The sequence below is a fragment of the Equus caballus genome, chromosome 18, assembly GCF_041296265.1.
Source record: "Equus caballus isolate H_3958 breed thoroughbred chromosome 18, TB-T2T, whole genome shotgun sequence".
Lineage (NCBI taxonomy): Eukaryota > Metazoa > Chordata > Mammalia > Perissodactyla > Equidae > Equus > Equus caballus.
This window is the reverse complement of record NC_091701.1, coordinates 9,676,254-9,691,989: the sequence shown is the minus strand read 5'-3', so window position 1 is coordinate 9,691,989 and position 15,736 is coordinate 9,676,254. Positions and strand designations below refer to the sequence as shown.

At 43.9% G+C, this 15,736-nt stretch overlaps 1 protein-coding gene across 46 annotated transcripts in view; it reads right to left on the bottom strand.

Moving 5' to 3' along the window:
- CLASP1 (cytoplasmic linker associated protein 1) overlaps positions 1-15,736 on the bottom strand; it is a 256,363-nt gene that overhangs the window by 225,244 nt on the left and 15,383 nt on the right. For all 46 annotated transcript variants that reach the window (XM_070240668.1, XM_070240633.1, XM_070240648.1 and 43 more), the window contains exon 2: positions 3,663-4,141. In XM_070240668.1, coding sequence (XP_070096769.1) covers positions 3,663-3,857 — 195 coding nt within the window. In that variant the 5' untranslated portion in view covers positions 3,858-4,141. The remainder of the gene's footprint in view (positions 1-3,662; positions 4,142-15,736) is intronic.

Here is a 15,736-nt window from a genome sequence, read left to right as displayed (position 1 = left end):
GGGCATTATTTAAATAACCAAATACTCAACCCCCAGGATGACTTCTATTACCCGAGAAAGTCTAAAGCCAGGTCGCAGCAGGTACGAGTGGCGCCAGGAGAATGCATACTGATCCTAATAGGAGTCAGCGAAAGAGCTAAAAAGAGCACGTTTTCCTGAAATATCATATAAAATGCTCCAAAAACAAACTGTGCTCTGTTTAACCTAAACGAATGCAACCCCCATTCCCAAATTATATGCAAATTACCAGCCTCACTCTTCTCCCAGAGGAATCATGATTGGTTCCCAGCACTGAAGAAAAAGTGTTTACACACAGCAGGTGCTCAGTGTTCGGGTTCAGGGGCTGGCAAACTACGGCCCACGGGCCACACTGGCCCTCCGCCTGTTCCTGTAAATTACTCTTAGTGGAACACAGCATCCAGTTCATTTGCTTCTTGTCTGTGGCTGCTTTTGCACTATAATGGCCCAAATGAGTTGAATATTTGCAAGAAGACCATCCGGTCCATCAAGCCTAATGTATTTATTATGTGGCCTTTAACAAAGTTTGTGGACCCCTGTTCTTATGGAAGGAGCAGTGGCTAGGAAATCAAAGAGACCTACATTTACATCCCAGTTCCATAACCACGAGCAGAAATTACCTCCTAATTCTGGGTAATTTCAGTTACCTCATGTATAAAATCAGGATGCCACCATCTATCCTGCAGGGCTGTTGTGAAAATTCAATGAGATAAGACAGATAAAATCCCTAACACATAGTAAGCAGGCAATAAATGGTAGCTACTAAACTGCAATTAGTACCTAATAGATTTGTCAACCACGTTAACACTCAAATGTAAAGTAACTCAAGCTCCACCCAACTGTTTTTCTAAATAAGACACTGGGCTGGCATTTATCTACGTTCCCTGTTAACAGAAGGAATAACGACACCCAAATACCATTGTTTTGGAAGGTGAAAATGACTTCCCTTCTCTCCTCCTTTCAGTCCTTAATTAAAAACAAAAAATTTCAAGAAGCCAAGCTTCAACATTTTGTTTAACATAAAGCAAATCCCTTCAATCCATAACATACAAACATGTCAAACAAAACCTAAAACGTACCTCAGGCTCTGAATGAGAAATCTTAATCAATCATCGAGAAAAAAAAAAAGTGAGGGGGAACTAAAAGAAACGTTTTCAGATTTTGGTAAAGCTACTGGGAACGCCTGCGGAGCAGCCTCGCTAAACACCTGGGTTCACTCGTGTCACCAGTACTCGTTGAGCTCCTACTATGGTCCAGGCTGTGGGCTCCAGGTGTGAATGAGGCACGCTGTCACCACACTTAAAGAGCTCATAAACAAGAGGGGGTGGCGGGGGCCAGCAGTGTATACAGTTAGAACCATAAGACAGGGCCCTGACCGCAAAGCCATCTGCATGAAGTCACCTAAGATAAGAGGGCCTGAAGCCTCCCGAGAGTGTATCCAGTCAAACAGCTGCACTGCACAGACAGGTAAAGTGACTTGTCTGTGATTACATGCAACTGGGGAGCAAACCCCATCTTTCCTTTGCACCAACCTGTCTTTCTTAGAAATTATGTCACAAAGGGTCAAGTCTTAATCTTTCACTCCTTTGTGACCCTGCAAATGCTATTCTGGAAAAACTACCCAATCTTGAAAACTCTGGATTCCTCCAGGCAGTGTTACTCCTTTCTTCTTGACTCTTCCCACCCAATTCTGTCTCTCTATGATTGCGCATGATACTATATTATAATCATTTGCTTATTTGTCACTGCCCACCTCCAGACTACCAGCTCCTTAAAGACAGGAAGCAAGTCTTGACAGCGACTGCTGATGTCTGAATGCTTATTGGGTGGCAAGCGTGTGATAGCTTTATACACACTCTTTCATTGAGTGCTTATAATAACTTGATTATCCCAACGTTACAGATGAGGAAACTAAAGCTTGGAGAGGTTAAAAAAGCTCACGCAGTCTAACACACTCCATAGGTTACTTATTTAACATGCGTGTTACCTCAGTCCTGTCCCTAACCTCCTTCCTAACAGGAGTCAGACATTGGTCAAGCATTTCCCCCTCCTTCACACCAGATGCTTCATTCAGTGGAGGGTGGACCCCTTCTTAAGGCCAGGAGGTTAAGCATGATGGTTGAAAGCAATCGTGGACACTGTCAATTTCCCAGTGATGCCGGGGTGGGCACGCAAAGCCATTCTGGCCACTGTGATGTGAAAGTCTGCTGGCAAGCTTCTGAGGAAGGTTTCCTCTCAAGTAAAAGACACACGGACACTCTTCTTCCCTGGACACTGCCTTTACTGCAGCCTTCTTAAATTCTTAATGGGAATTACTCAACCTCCTTATAGAAACTTTGAGTCAGTTTTCAGGCACTTTCAGCCAGAAGCATCGTAATATGCACACAGAAAGAGTGGTGGAGCCGTGATTTAAACACAGACAAGGTGTGTCACAGACCTCAAAAACGTATCGACTCGACTATCACCTCTCATTTCTGTAACACTCCCACCATCCAGCACCAGTGCTGAGCACATAAGAAGCACTTGCTAACTTCAGCTAAATGAATAAACAGATGAATCAGTAAAATTCTAAGCTCAGCTTCCAAAGACAGGATAAATTTTATACCCAGTTGTAAGTGAAATATTAGGGTCCTCGGTAACATCATTAACAAGTATAAGGCCTGCTGACTCTTAGACGAGATAGAGGCTTAAGTATTTGGAAAGCAGAGTCTAAATCAGAACAAACAAAGGAATCTGGTAGGCACCAGTTTCCAAGTGCAAATCAATCTCAGAAGACTGGGTCAATAAAAAACTATGAAAGATTCTGTTCCTGTGAGCCCCTTTCACAACGTCTATGGCACCTAGTAGCAGTTATACAAAGTTCCCACTCTTTCTTCCAGCTCAACCTTGATCTAAAGGGGCCACCTCTTGGCAAACTAAAAGACAGTATGGGGGGGCGGCAGGCAAGGAGAACGACACCTCTGCAGCACTTCAAGTCCTGCCCAGTTTCATTCATGAAAATTCAGTCCTTGAATGGGAATATGGGCACCCGTCACAACTCACGTGGGTCATGGGACCCTGCTGCCCCCTCCCACCCACCAAGGCCGCATTAAGAGCCCTGATTTTCAGAACCTGAAGGACATCCTCCAGGCCATTACACACAGGTCACAGGAGAATCCTTGGCAACTCAGACTATTTCTAGCCAGGCACCTGGGCCAACTTCAAACCAGTAACCTGAAGGTAAAACGTTCCACATCCTATTGCCAATTCCATCCCCCAGAGAAAATCAGTGAAGACATTTGTTATTCACACGAAGGGCCACTCACCGAGGTCTCATGACCCATTGCTGCAAGACACAATATTCACTTTAACTTCAAGGCTGCAAGTGCTTGTAAACTTTCCAACATAAAAGCCTCTCTTTATCTGTTCAGTTAGCCTTCTCTCAAAGTGCTAAAGGATAAGGCTTTTTTGATTTCCAACAAAAATCAAAGAAAACTCTACTTGCTCTAGAATGAAATGCCCAAAAGCCACAACCTGACTGAGTGTCTTATTGGAAGCCAAGGAATCATGTTCACTGCTCACAAAGGATTTTTTCCTAAGGCCCAATTTTGATTCACCAAGGCAGCCTGGCCACTTCTAAGAGTGCCTGGTATAGCACAGCTTACCTTGTAATTGCTAGAGTTCACCCACGAGGTAGCGAGTCCATCCACAAGCTTATCTAACATAGTCTGGTCATGCTCAAGGTCAGCAGACTTCTGCTTGTCTGAAAAATAGTCTATGAGTTCTTGGCCAACCTGCAGTCGTTTCCCCACATCCTTCTGCAACACCTGTGCCAGGCAGGACTCCATGCGCGGCTCCATGGTGGAATTCAAATCCAGATGCAGCAAAAGCTAGAGGGCAGTCAGGGTGACAGCCCCCGGTAAACGTATCCAGGAGGTGGCCTCTTTGTTTGCTGAAGGTTACTAAGAGCCTGTGTTTCAAAGATGCAATCCGCGGAATGGCAACAATGCACCATGTGTGTCTGAAGAGCAGCTGGGAGGATATTAAAAGTCCAATTTAAATAACTAGTAGGAGATAAAGGAGTGAGTGGCAGAGCGATGTTCTACTATTGGGTCTGAAATACTTCATAATTCAGCAGTCCATTCTGAAAAGTAAGAGAAGAAAACGACAATCAGCACAGATAACATAACACTCAAATGTTATGAAACAGTAAATCACCGACAAAGCAGTTCACGTTGTAGAATCCTTTACAATCACAAGCGGAGTGAGAAGCATGAACGCTTGGCAACCACAGCAGAATAACATAATTATTATTTTTATCAGGAAGAACACTGAAGCCCAAAACAAAGAGCCAATGAGCTACACAGTTGGTGGGTTGATATTTTACACAATTTTCCAGCTTGTAAGTGCACCAGTCAGGAAAGCAATCCTCTGCTTTAGCTATCATATTTATTTCTAGCTTAAATTTTGCTTCCCTCTAAAACCCTACCACCACTCTGTGTCTGAATCACTGCAGGCAGAGTAAGCAGCTTACTGCCTCACTCTCAATTTTCTACAACATCAAGTGCTGGGCCGGCCCGGTGGCACAGCGGTTAAGTGCTCACGTCCTGCTTTGGCGGCCCGGGGTTCACCGGTTCAGATCCCGGGTGCGGACATGGCACCGCTGGGAAAAAGCCATGCTGTGGTAGGCATCCCACATATAAAGTAGAGGAAGATGGGCACAGATGTTAGCTCAGGGCCAGTCTTCCTCAGCAAAAGGAGGAGGATTGGCAGCAGATGTTAGCTCAGGGCTGATCTTCCTCAATCAATCAATCAATGACCAAGTGCTGGATATGGGGCAGGCCCCTCAGAAACACCAGTGACCAAAGTGGCTGGCCTGGTAACAGTAACCAAAGTCAAAGGCAGCACCTACACCAACCTTGCTCAGCGGCTTTACAACAGGGTGAGCAGTAGTCCCAGCCTCTGCCTCCCGCCAACAAAGAAAAGAGAGTGACGGAGGGAGAAAAAGAAACAGGCTCCCATCCTGATCCGTTATTGACACAGTATTCTCAGCTGACAACAGCACCACTTAGGCCTGGCGTTTGTTATGAAATCAGGAGATCTCAAAATCATGTTTGGAGTGGCGCAAAATACAGGAAATAGGGAAAGCACCAAAACCGTTTTCATTAGACAAACTGAACAAGCTGACCAGCTAATTTGCTGGACCAAATGAACACATTTATTTCCTACTTCAATTTCTTCTCTCACTTCCTTTCATTCTAACCTACGAAGACCCACAGAAAACCTATCCTCAAGATGCAGCAATAAGCAACCTTAAAGCACACCTAACTGAACTAGAGAAAAAAGAACAAATGAAGCCCAAAGTCAGCAGAAGGAGAGAAATAACAAAAATCAGAGCAGAAATAAATACTATTGAAACGAAAAAGGCAGTAGAAAGGATCAATGAGACAAAGAGCTGGTTTTTTGAGAAGATAAATAAAATTGACAAACCACTAGCCAGACTTACAAAGAAAAAAAGGGAGAAAGCTCAAATAAACAAAATCAGAAATGAGCGAGGTGAAATAACAACAGACTCTGCAGAAATAGAACAGATTATAAGAGAATACTACAAAAAACTATATGCCAACAGAATGGATAACCTAGAGGAAATGGATAAATTCTTGGACTCCTACAACCTCCCAAAGGTCACTCAAGAAGAGGCAGACAATTTGAACAGACCAATCACAAGGAAAGAGATTGAAACAGCAATCAAAAACATCCCAAAGAATAAAACCCCAGGACCAGATGGCTTTCCTGGGGAATTCTACCAAACTTTCAGAGAGGATTTAATACCTATCCTTTTCAAGCTATTCCAAAAACTTAGGGAAGATGGAACACATCCTAACACATTCTATGAGGCCAACATCACACTGATACCAAAACCTGACAAGGACACCACGAAAAAAGAGAACTACAGGCCAATATCACTGATGAACATAGATGCAAAAATTCTAAACAAAATTTTGGCAACCAGAATTCAGCAATTCATCAAAAGAATCATACATCATGATCAGGTGGGATTCATACCAGGGACACAGGGATGGTTCAACATCCGCAAATCAATCAACGTGATACACTACATCAACAAACTGAGGAATAAAAACCACATGATCATCTCAATAGATGCAGAGAAGGCATTTGACAAGATCCAACAGCTATTTATGATAAAAACTCTGAACAAAATGGGCATAGAAGGAAACTATCTCAACATAATAAAGGCCATATACGACAAACCCATAGCCAACATCATACTCAATGGGCAAAAACTGAACACCATCCCCCTGAAAACAGGAATGAGACAAGGATGCCCTCTATCACCACTCTTATTTAACATAGTACTGGAGGTCCTGGCCAGAGCAATCAGGCAAGAAAAAGGAATAAAAGGAATCCAAATAGGGAGGGAAGAAGTGAAACTCTCACTGTTTGCAGACGACATGATCTTATATATAGAAAACCCCAAAGAATCCATTGGAAAACTTTTAGAAGTAATCAACAACTACAGCAAAGTTGCAGGGTATAAAATCAATTTGCATAAATCAGTAGCATTTCTATACTCCAGTAATGAACCAACAGAAAAAGAACTCAAGAATACAATACCATTCACAATCGCAACAAAAAGAATAAAATACCTTGGGGTAAATTTAACCAAGGAAGTGAAGGACCTATATAATGAAAATTACAAGGCCTTTCTGAGAGAATTGGATGACGACATAAGGAGATGGAAAGACATTCCATGTACATGGATTGGAAGAATAAACATAGTTAAGATGTCCGTTCTACCTAAAGCAATCTACAGATTCAACACTATCCCAATCAGAATTCCAATGACATTCTTTAGAGAATTAGAACAAAAAATCCTAAAATTCATATGGGGCAACAAAAGACCCCGAATTTCTAAAGCAATCTTGAGAAAAAAGAACAAAACAGGAGGCATCACAATCCCTGACTTCAAAACATAATACAAAGCTACAGTAATCAAAACAGCATGGTACTGGTACAAAAACAAGTGCACAGATCAATGGAACAGAATTGCAAGCCCAGAAATAAAACCACACATCTATGGACAGCTTATCTTTGACAAAGGAGCTGAGGGCATACAATGGAGAAAAGAAAATCTCTTCAACAAATGGTGCTGGGAAAACTGGAAAGCCACATGTAAAAGAATGAAAATGACCATTCTTTTTCACCATTCACCAAAATAAACTCAAAATGGATCAAAGACCTAAAGGTGAGACCTGAAACCATAAGGCTTCTGGAAGAAAACGTAGGCAGTACACTCTTTGACATCAGTACTAAAAGGATCTTTTCGGACACCATGTCTTCTCAGAGAAGGGAAACAATAGAAAGAATAAACAAATGGGACTTCATTAGATTAAAGCGCTTCTTCAAGGCAAGGGAAAACAGGATTGAAACAAAAAAACAATCCACTAACTGGGAAAAAATATTTGCAAGTCATATATCTGACAAAGGCTTAATATCCATAATATATAAAGAACTCTTGCAACTCAACAACAAAACATCAAATAACCCAATCAAAAAATGGACTGGAGACATGAACAGACATTTCTCCAAAGAAGATATACGGATGGCCAACAGGCACATGAAAAGATGCTCATCATCGCCGATCATCAGGGAAATACAAATCAAAACTACACTAAGATATCACCTTACACCCGTTAGAATGACAAAAATATCTAAGACTAATAGTAACAAATGTTGAGAGGTTGCGTAGAAAAAGGAACCCTCATACACTGCTGGTGGGAATGCAAACTGGTGCAGCCACTATGGAAAACAGTATGGAGATTCCTCAAAAAATTAAAAATAGAACTACCATACGATCCAGCCATCCCACTACTGGGTATTTATCCAAAGAGCAATCCCAAAAGTCCTATGCACCCCAATGTTTATTGAAGCACTGTTTACAATAGCCAAGACATGGAAGCAACCTAAGTGTCCAGCAACAGACGAACGGATAAAGAAGATGTGGTACATATATACAATGGAATACTACTCAGCTGCAAAACAGAACAAAATCATTCCATTTGCAATAACATGGATGGACCTTGAGAGAATTATGTTAAGTGAAATAAGCCAGCGAGAGAAGGACAATCTGTGTATGACTCCACTCATATGAGGAATTTAAAATTATGAACTAAGAACAGTTTAGTGGATACGAGGGGAAACGTGGGGTGGGGGGTGGGCACAAAGGGTGAAGTGGTGCACCTACAACATGACTGACAAACATTAATGTACAACTGAAATTTCACAAGATTGTAACCTATCAATAACTCAAAAAAAAAAAAAAGATGCAGCAGCCTATTGAAACTGTACTAAATAGAAATGTTCTTCACACAACAGTAAATCCCAGATCTCGGGTGCAGCAGGTAAATGTGCACTTCTAAATTACGTAAAACTTGGGGCCAGCCCGGGGCCGAGCAGTTAGGTGCGCACATTCCACTTCATTACACACCAACAGATCACTGATACACTCCTCCTTCCTCTAAACATCTACCTTTCATTCTCAACGGAAACAATCTCGTATCCTTTACTCCTTCAAAGGGCCTAAAGTCAAGAGACACTAACCAATAATGATGATAATACCATTTTTAGGCATCTACCCAAGGTGTCAGGTTCCTTGCTAGATGATTTATATAAAGTCTCTAATTCTCCAACCAACACTGTCAAGTAGGTAGTAACATACCTATTTTACAGATGAAGAAACTGAGGCAAGGTATGGGTGAGTGATTTCCCAAGGCTCCATGAACCACGAGTCTCCTTTCCCCACCTTCAAACCTTTGCTATTACCAGTCTGGCCTAGTTCTGTTCCGACTCAGGGAAAGGAGGTCAGACTTCACGCTTAGCTAGGAAGCAACAGGCAAGAGAGCAAAGTCCCCATTCCTGGGAGAGGAATGATCGCAGTCATTCAAGACTCTCTACTGTGAGTTTCAAAATACACACTATACAAAAACCTCCCCTTAAATCAGAATTGTGTAAGATTTCTAACAAATAAGTACACACGTCCTGAAGGTGATTACTCAATAAAGGCTGAGCACACTCCGAAGCAGGTCACAAACTCCTGCGTAGGAAACCCCAGAATGAAAGACACTGGACGCCCGCAGGCAGACAGCGGACTGCATCCTTGCTTTCCTTTTTTTTTCTTAATTAAAAGAAAAAAGTGACATGATCAGCTTACACTTATGCTTACTAAACTGGATTGGTTTGGTACCTTTTCCCCATGCTTTTGAGCACCTTCCCCATCTCTGCCTTCATGGGGAAAGTGGGTATTCAGGGAATATCAATCACATAGTTCTTGAATCACACTGTACAAAAGGGCACGGCCTCCGTCCCACTCCTGCCCCAGCCACCCAGGGTCCCTGCCTGAAAGCAAATAATGTCACTGGTTTCCTGTGGACCCTTTCAGAGATATTTTTAGCTACTCAAGCAAGTTTACCTGTTCTTCTCCTTGTACCCCACAGGAAGAGCTTTCTGGGCATTTCAATTACATCATAAAGAGAGAAACCAATAGCAAACCAAGAAAAATACAGGCAAACGTTCACTTGGCAACAGAATTAGATAAAGACCTGATATTTTCAAAAATGCAGACAACTTAGAAAATAAACAAACAGGAGGAGGAGGATTTGGAGGACCTGGAGGAGGACGTGGGGGAGGTAAAGATCTCTTCCTTCCCCCACACCCACCCAGGCTCTCTACGGGGAAGAGAGCGCCAAGGAAACCGCCGTCTGAAGATGCCCTGGACCCAGGGCTCACTGAGGGGACCCAGGGCTGAGGTGAATACAAACCAGGCCTGTGACTGTGCGTAAGGCATTACTGGGAGGCACTGGGACACAAGGACAGACAGGACTCGGCGCCCGGCCGCAGGAGCTCACGGACTAGAGCAGCGCCTGTTCGAAGTCCCCGCCGTCACTTCTGTAATCACCATTCAAGAGAGATGTCACACACAAGATGACCTTAGAGCAGTGCTGACATCAGAAACTACTCAGAATGTAACACTATTGCTAAGCTTTAAAAAAAAGTTCAACTTTCACACATTTTCCAAAATAATAAGAGAAAGGTAAAAATGATGTAGAACAAAAGGTAAGTGACGTCAGAAAAGCCAAGCACCTCTTCTCTTCTCAATTTATCAGGCAAAGTTTTCTCCTTCAGCAAAATCTCACTAAGAAAGCTTGGGGCACCCTAAATGCTACTGTTATCAGTCCCTGGGAAAAGGGACACATTTCAGGTATTTCTGGAAAATGCCCCAACTCCCCTCAAACCCAACCCCAGATACAACTGCCCTTCCGTTCCCCAACATCACGTTCTCTGCCCCCATTCCAGGAGTGAGCTTCCAGCATCTCAACCTTTTCCTGCCACTTCATTTTGGTCTTAGGGGCAAAGCAAGAAAAGGTCAAGACAATGGTCCTACAGTCATTCTCCTTTACAGCACCTGCAGAGCAGAAACTGACAGAGCAACCTGGACCAGAACAACAGCCCAACTCTGCTGCAGGAAGACAGGATGAAGTTAAAAGATACCAGCTCCACCAAGAAAGAAGAATGAATGAGGAAACACACAATAAGACAGTCCGATGTAATAAAAAGAGCAACAAAGTGGAGAATTCCAACCTCTAGTCTTGACTCTGCTACTTCCTGAGTGGCACGGGAGAATACTGGCTTCCTATACATTAAAAAAGAACAGGGATGGAAAGGGCTGGCAAGGGCAATTTTTATAAATAGCACCTCTCTCTATCTCCTTATTTCTCACGACATTTCTGCATTATAACAATTTTTGTAACGATGATCCCGTTTGAAATTTTATAGAGACACTCTGCCCTGCTCTGCCGTGACAGGTCTGCTCTTCCTCCACCTGTCACGTCTGTTCTCTCCTTCTCCTCCCTCCCACAGCCCCCCTCTCTGAAGCCCATGCGTTCACTCCGTGAACAAACATCTACTCTCTGCTGATGAGGTGACTAGTGTGGTACTATGCTAACTCCTGGAAATCACCAAATGTAAGACACGCTCAAGGCCCTCGAGGAGGCTGTTGCCTGGAAGAAGGAAGAGAGAAATGCAAAGAGCTGCGACAGTGTTGGGACAAGTCCTAAATTGGGGGTTTGCAGAGGGTGGTATAGGTGGCAGAGAAAGGAAGATGAAACCCTCCCTGAGGGAATTCAAGGGGGAATTTCAGGGATGGGCATCGCAGTCACAGCAGCAGATGCAGCGGCCGCTGTCCCAGCCCTGCTTTCCTCGGTCAGCCCGCAGGTCACGCCTCACTCACTCACTGCAGACGCAGCCTCCAGCCCCCTTCCCTGTCTCCTCTCAGTTTCCTCAGCGGCTTCAACATCCACCTGGCTGGCCACACCCTCTCCTCTCCGCCTCCTCAGACCTTCAACCTTCCAGCTGTCTGCTCTCAGGCCTCAGCAACCTCTCCCTGTCTCTCTCTCAGTTCCCACTGCGCAACCACAACTGCCCAACCTTCAGCTCTTTAGTTCAAGCACAGCGCCCCAACCCACTCAATGCCACACACCCCCCCCAATTTCGCTTTCTTTCAGTCTGGATTAAATCCCATGGGGGTGTTAATAGTCTGAGACTACCCTCAACTTCCTCTCTCTCTGGAACAGTGCCGGCAAGCTGGACCCTTGCATGAACTCCGCACAGCTCATCGCAAGCGGCCTTCTCGTGCCTGCAGCAGACAGTCACTCGGGCCGAAGAGAAGACACACACACCCCTCCAACCAGTTTCATTTTTAACTGATGATGATAAACTTCAGAAAGGCCTTCACCACCACCCCGCATTCCAACTCATGTTCTCTTCTAAGTTTGCCTGCCCTTCTCTCCCAAACGACTTGCCCACCTCCTCAGGCGCCCAGCTCCCTACCCTGCAGCTCTCTCCGGACATTCTTACCTCCTACTTGGTTGATAAAGAATGCAGTGCAGACGACTTAGAGCTTCCACCACCAAATCATGGCAACCACCCGCATCTTTCTCCCTCCTATGATAAGGAGGAAAACTCTCATTTTTGCCTCCTCGGACCTTGAACTTTTCAACTGTCTGCTCTCCAGCATCAGCAAGCTCTCCTCCTCTCCTGGCTCATTTCCAGAAGCTTATAAACTTCTTCTAACTCACCCATCTTTCAAAGGCCTTCTCTTGGGCTGCCACGCCTTTCATCAATGACACCATTAACAGTGAAGTTTCTTTAAACAGCTGTCTACACCAGCTGGCTGCATGGATGCACTTCCTGCCCCACCTGCAGCCCCTCTGATTGGGCTTCCCCCGCCAGCACTGCTCTCAAGGAGCTGCTCTTGTCACATCACCCACGACTTCCATGCTGGAAAGTCCAAGGGACACTCTTCTGTACTTCAGCAACTCCACGTCTCGGCAGCATTCCAAAGCTCACCACTCCTTCCTTCAGAAAAACTCCCCATTTCCCAGAAAACAAGTGATCTCGTACCTTCCTGCTACTTCTCCGGCTGCATCTACCAAGGTTCTTTAATCCTCTCTCCTCCCTTGCCAGGGCTCTGGTGACAGGCTCAGTCCAATGCCTCCTGTCTTCTCACTTTGCTCACTCCCAAACCATCAGCATCCATTCCCATGAATTTAAAAACTGCCTATAAACTGAGGACTCCCAGATTTCTAGCTCCAGTCCGAACATCTCTAAACTCTAGTCACACACACTGGCCTCCTCTTGGTTCTGAATTCTACCACTTTAGGGCCCTCGCTCTTGCCGTTCCTCCTGCCTGAAACACTCTCTTTATGCCTACACTGGCCTCACTGTCAACTTCAGCTTAAATGTCACCTCCTCAGTGAGCCCTTCAAAAACTACTCTAAGGGGGTCCCTTGTCACTGCACCCTGTTCTCTTCCTTCAAAGCACTTATGACAAGACGTAATTCTAGTGCATGTAAGTTTCCCTGTTTGCTGTCTGACTTTCCCAGAGGACAGCCCTGTGAAGAAGGGGACCTTGTTTATTTTGTTTACCTCATGCCTACAAACATGACTGTCACCAACAAGGCACTGGAGAAGCATTTCTGGAATGAATAAAGTTTGCTTGAGTTGAAAATCAGAAGACAAACAGTCACTGGTAGTCATTAATAGAGTTCAATTTCTTCTTTGGGAGTGGGAGTAACGGGGGTGTACAAAGAATGCAAAAAACATTCCAGGTAAAAGCAATGTGCAAATAAACATGGACAAGCACAAAGACAAGAGGCTGGGACCTGTTCAGAGGAAAACAAGCAATTTGGAAAGGCCAGAGCACCGGTTCCCAGCCTGGAAACATGCTGACCCCCACCCTTGGGGTGAGAGGGTAGACTTATTAAAAGGATGTCTGAGAATTATTCCATACACACACCAAATGAAACCCCATATCCTTTAGCAGTCACTCCCTAACCCCCTCCACTAAACCCACGAAACCCAACAATCTACTCTGTGACTAAATGGATCTGCTTTTTCTGGACATTTCATATAAATGGAGTCATAAAATACGTGGCCTTGGGTGTTTGGCTTCTTTCATTTAGCACACTGTTTTCAAGGTTTCTCCATGTTGTTGCGTGCATCAGTGCTGCACTCCTTTTCATGGCTGGGTAACATTCCAGGGTGTGTATAGTAGAAGTACACACAGTCCAGCTGCAATCTGCCTCGGAGCACCGCTCTCACTGATGCCCCTAAGTTATGCTATGTCGTTTCGCGTTATCTGTCTTCTGCATGGAGCACACGAGGTCTAAGTTATGCTATGTCGTTTTGCATTGTCTGACTTCTGCGTGGAGCATACGAGGTCTAAGTTATGCTACGTCGTCTCACGTTCTGTCTTCTGCATGGAGCATAGGAGGTCTAAGTTATGCTATGTCGTCTCGCGTTGTCTGTCTTCTGCACGGAGCATACGAGGTCTAAGTTATGCTATGTTGTTTCACGTTGTCTGTCTTCTGCACGGAGCATACGAGGTCTAAGTTATGGTATGTCGTCTCATGTTGTTTGTCTTCTGCATGGAGCATAGGAGGTGTTCACTAAACACTTATTGTTGAACAATGAATGAGGGATAGCTGTTTTTTATTTTTAATTACTGTGCAAGATACGTAGGATTTACCATTTTAACCACTTCTAATTCTTCAGTTCAGCAGCATTAAGCACACTGACATTGTTGTGCAACCATCACCACCACAGTATGTTGTATTTTTGTTTTCAATCATCTCAGAATATTTTCTAATTTTCCTTGTGATTTCCTCTTTGACCCACTGGTGACCTAGGAGTGTGTTGTTTAATTTCCACATACTTGTGAATTTCCCAAATTTCTGTCATTGATATCTAATTTTATTCCTTTGTGGTCAGAGAACATAGTTTGTATGATTTCCATCCTTTCGATTTATTGAGTCTTGTTTCATGCATGCCATACAATCTGTCCTGAGGAACGTTCCACACGCACTTGAGAACAACGTGTATTCTACTGTTATTGGGTGCTACAGTGTCTACAGACGTCCGTCCCTTAACGATTTAGAGTTGGTCTGCATCTAGACCATGGTTAAGAAAAGAACTTGTCAATTATCAAAATCTTAAATTTTTCATGTTACTTTCCACTTTTTATACTGACTACTTATCCCATATATACATAAAAATCAGGTCTCCCCTTTAAAAATTAAAATCTCAGTTTCTAGCACCATATTAAGAGGTGGTTTCTAAGAGCGAAACCCGCTTAAAAGGTAAGCAGAAAAGATCATCTATGCTCGCAGCGGAGATTTTCTAAGAGGTTTCTGAAACGTGACGTCCCCAGACTTAGGTGGGTAAGAAGAGAGGAGCATTTGATATGTCATTTGATAGCACGACAGCTGACACGGCCATCCCAAATTTCCCAAGGGAGCTGGGTTACATCCAGTTGAAAAAAAGAAAACCCTATTCAGTATGGGTAACTTCATGCGAAGACAGAGGGTGTAAGAAGGCTTGGGATCTAAGAGCAGGGAGAGGCCTTCTCTGTTACTGAATGAAGAGGTCAAGCTATAACAGTCAAGCTGTGCAGCAGTTTAAAATTCGGCTTTCACTCATCTCCCCCAGCACCACCTCTGTATGATTGTTATTATCAGACCTATTTTACAGAGGTGTAAACAGAGTAAGAAGCAAAGTGACTTCCAGGGTCACAGAGCAAGTATGAAACAGAACGAGGATTCGAACCTGGGCCTCCAACTCCAAATGCAGGGCTATTTCCACCAAGTCACAGCTGCTGTTTCTCCCCAACAATACACATGGGCCTCTGAGTACTTCAGACACATATATAATGCAGGAAAAAGACCTACAGAGGAAGGATCTTCCGCCATGCTTAATATTCCCCCGAAAAAGAAAAGAGCCTGAATAGAGAGCAACTAGGACCTGGCGCGGCAGCACATACAAGCACGCGCTCCACAAAGAACAAGTGAAGAGGAAGAACCATATGCATTCCCACAAGTAACCCTAGGAGAGTAATCAGCAATCTTTAGTTCAGAGGGTTCAGTATTTCCAACAGATGCTGACGGCAAGCCAAAGGCATGATCACAAATAGGAAAAAAGAGAGAACAAAGGGTAATGCAGAGAGAAGGGACAGTGCAGCAGGAAAGGAATAAAATCAAACACACGTAACTCTTGGTGGAAACTAGTTAAACAGAAACTCTTTACTATTTTTGCAACTTCTTGTCAATCTATATTATTCCAAAATGAAAACAATATGGATGATGTGGACACCTCTTGGTCCTAG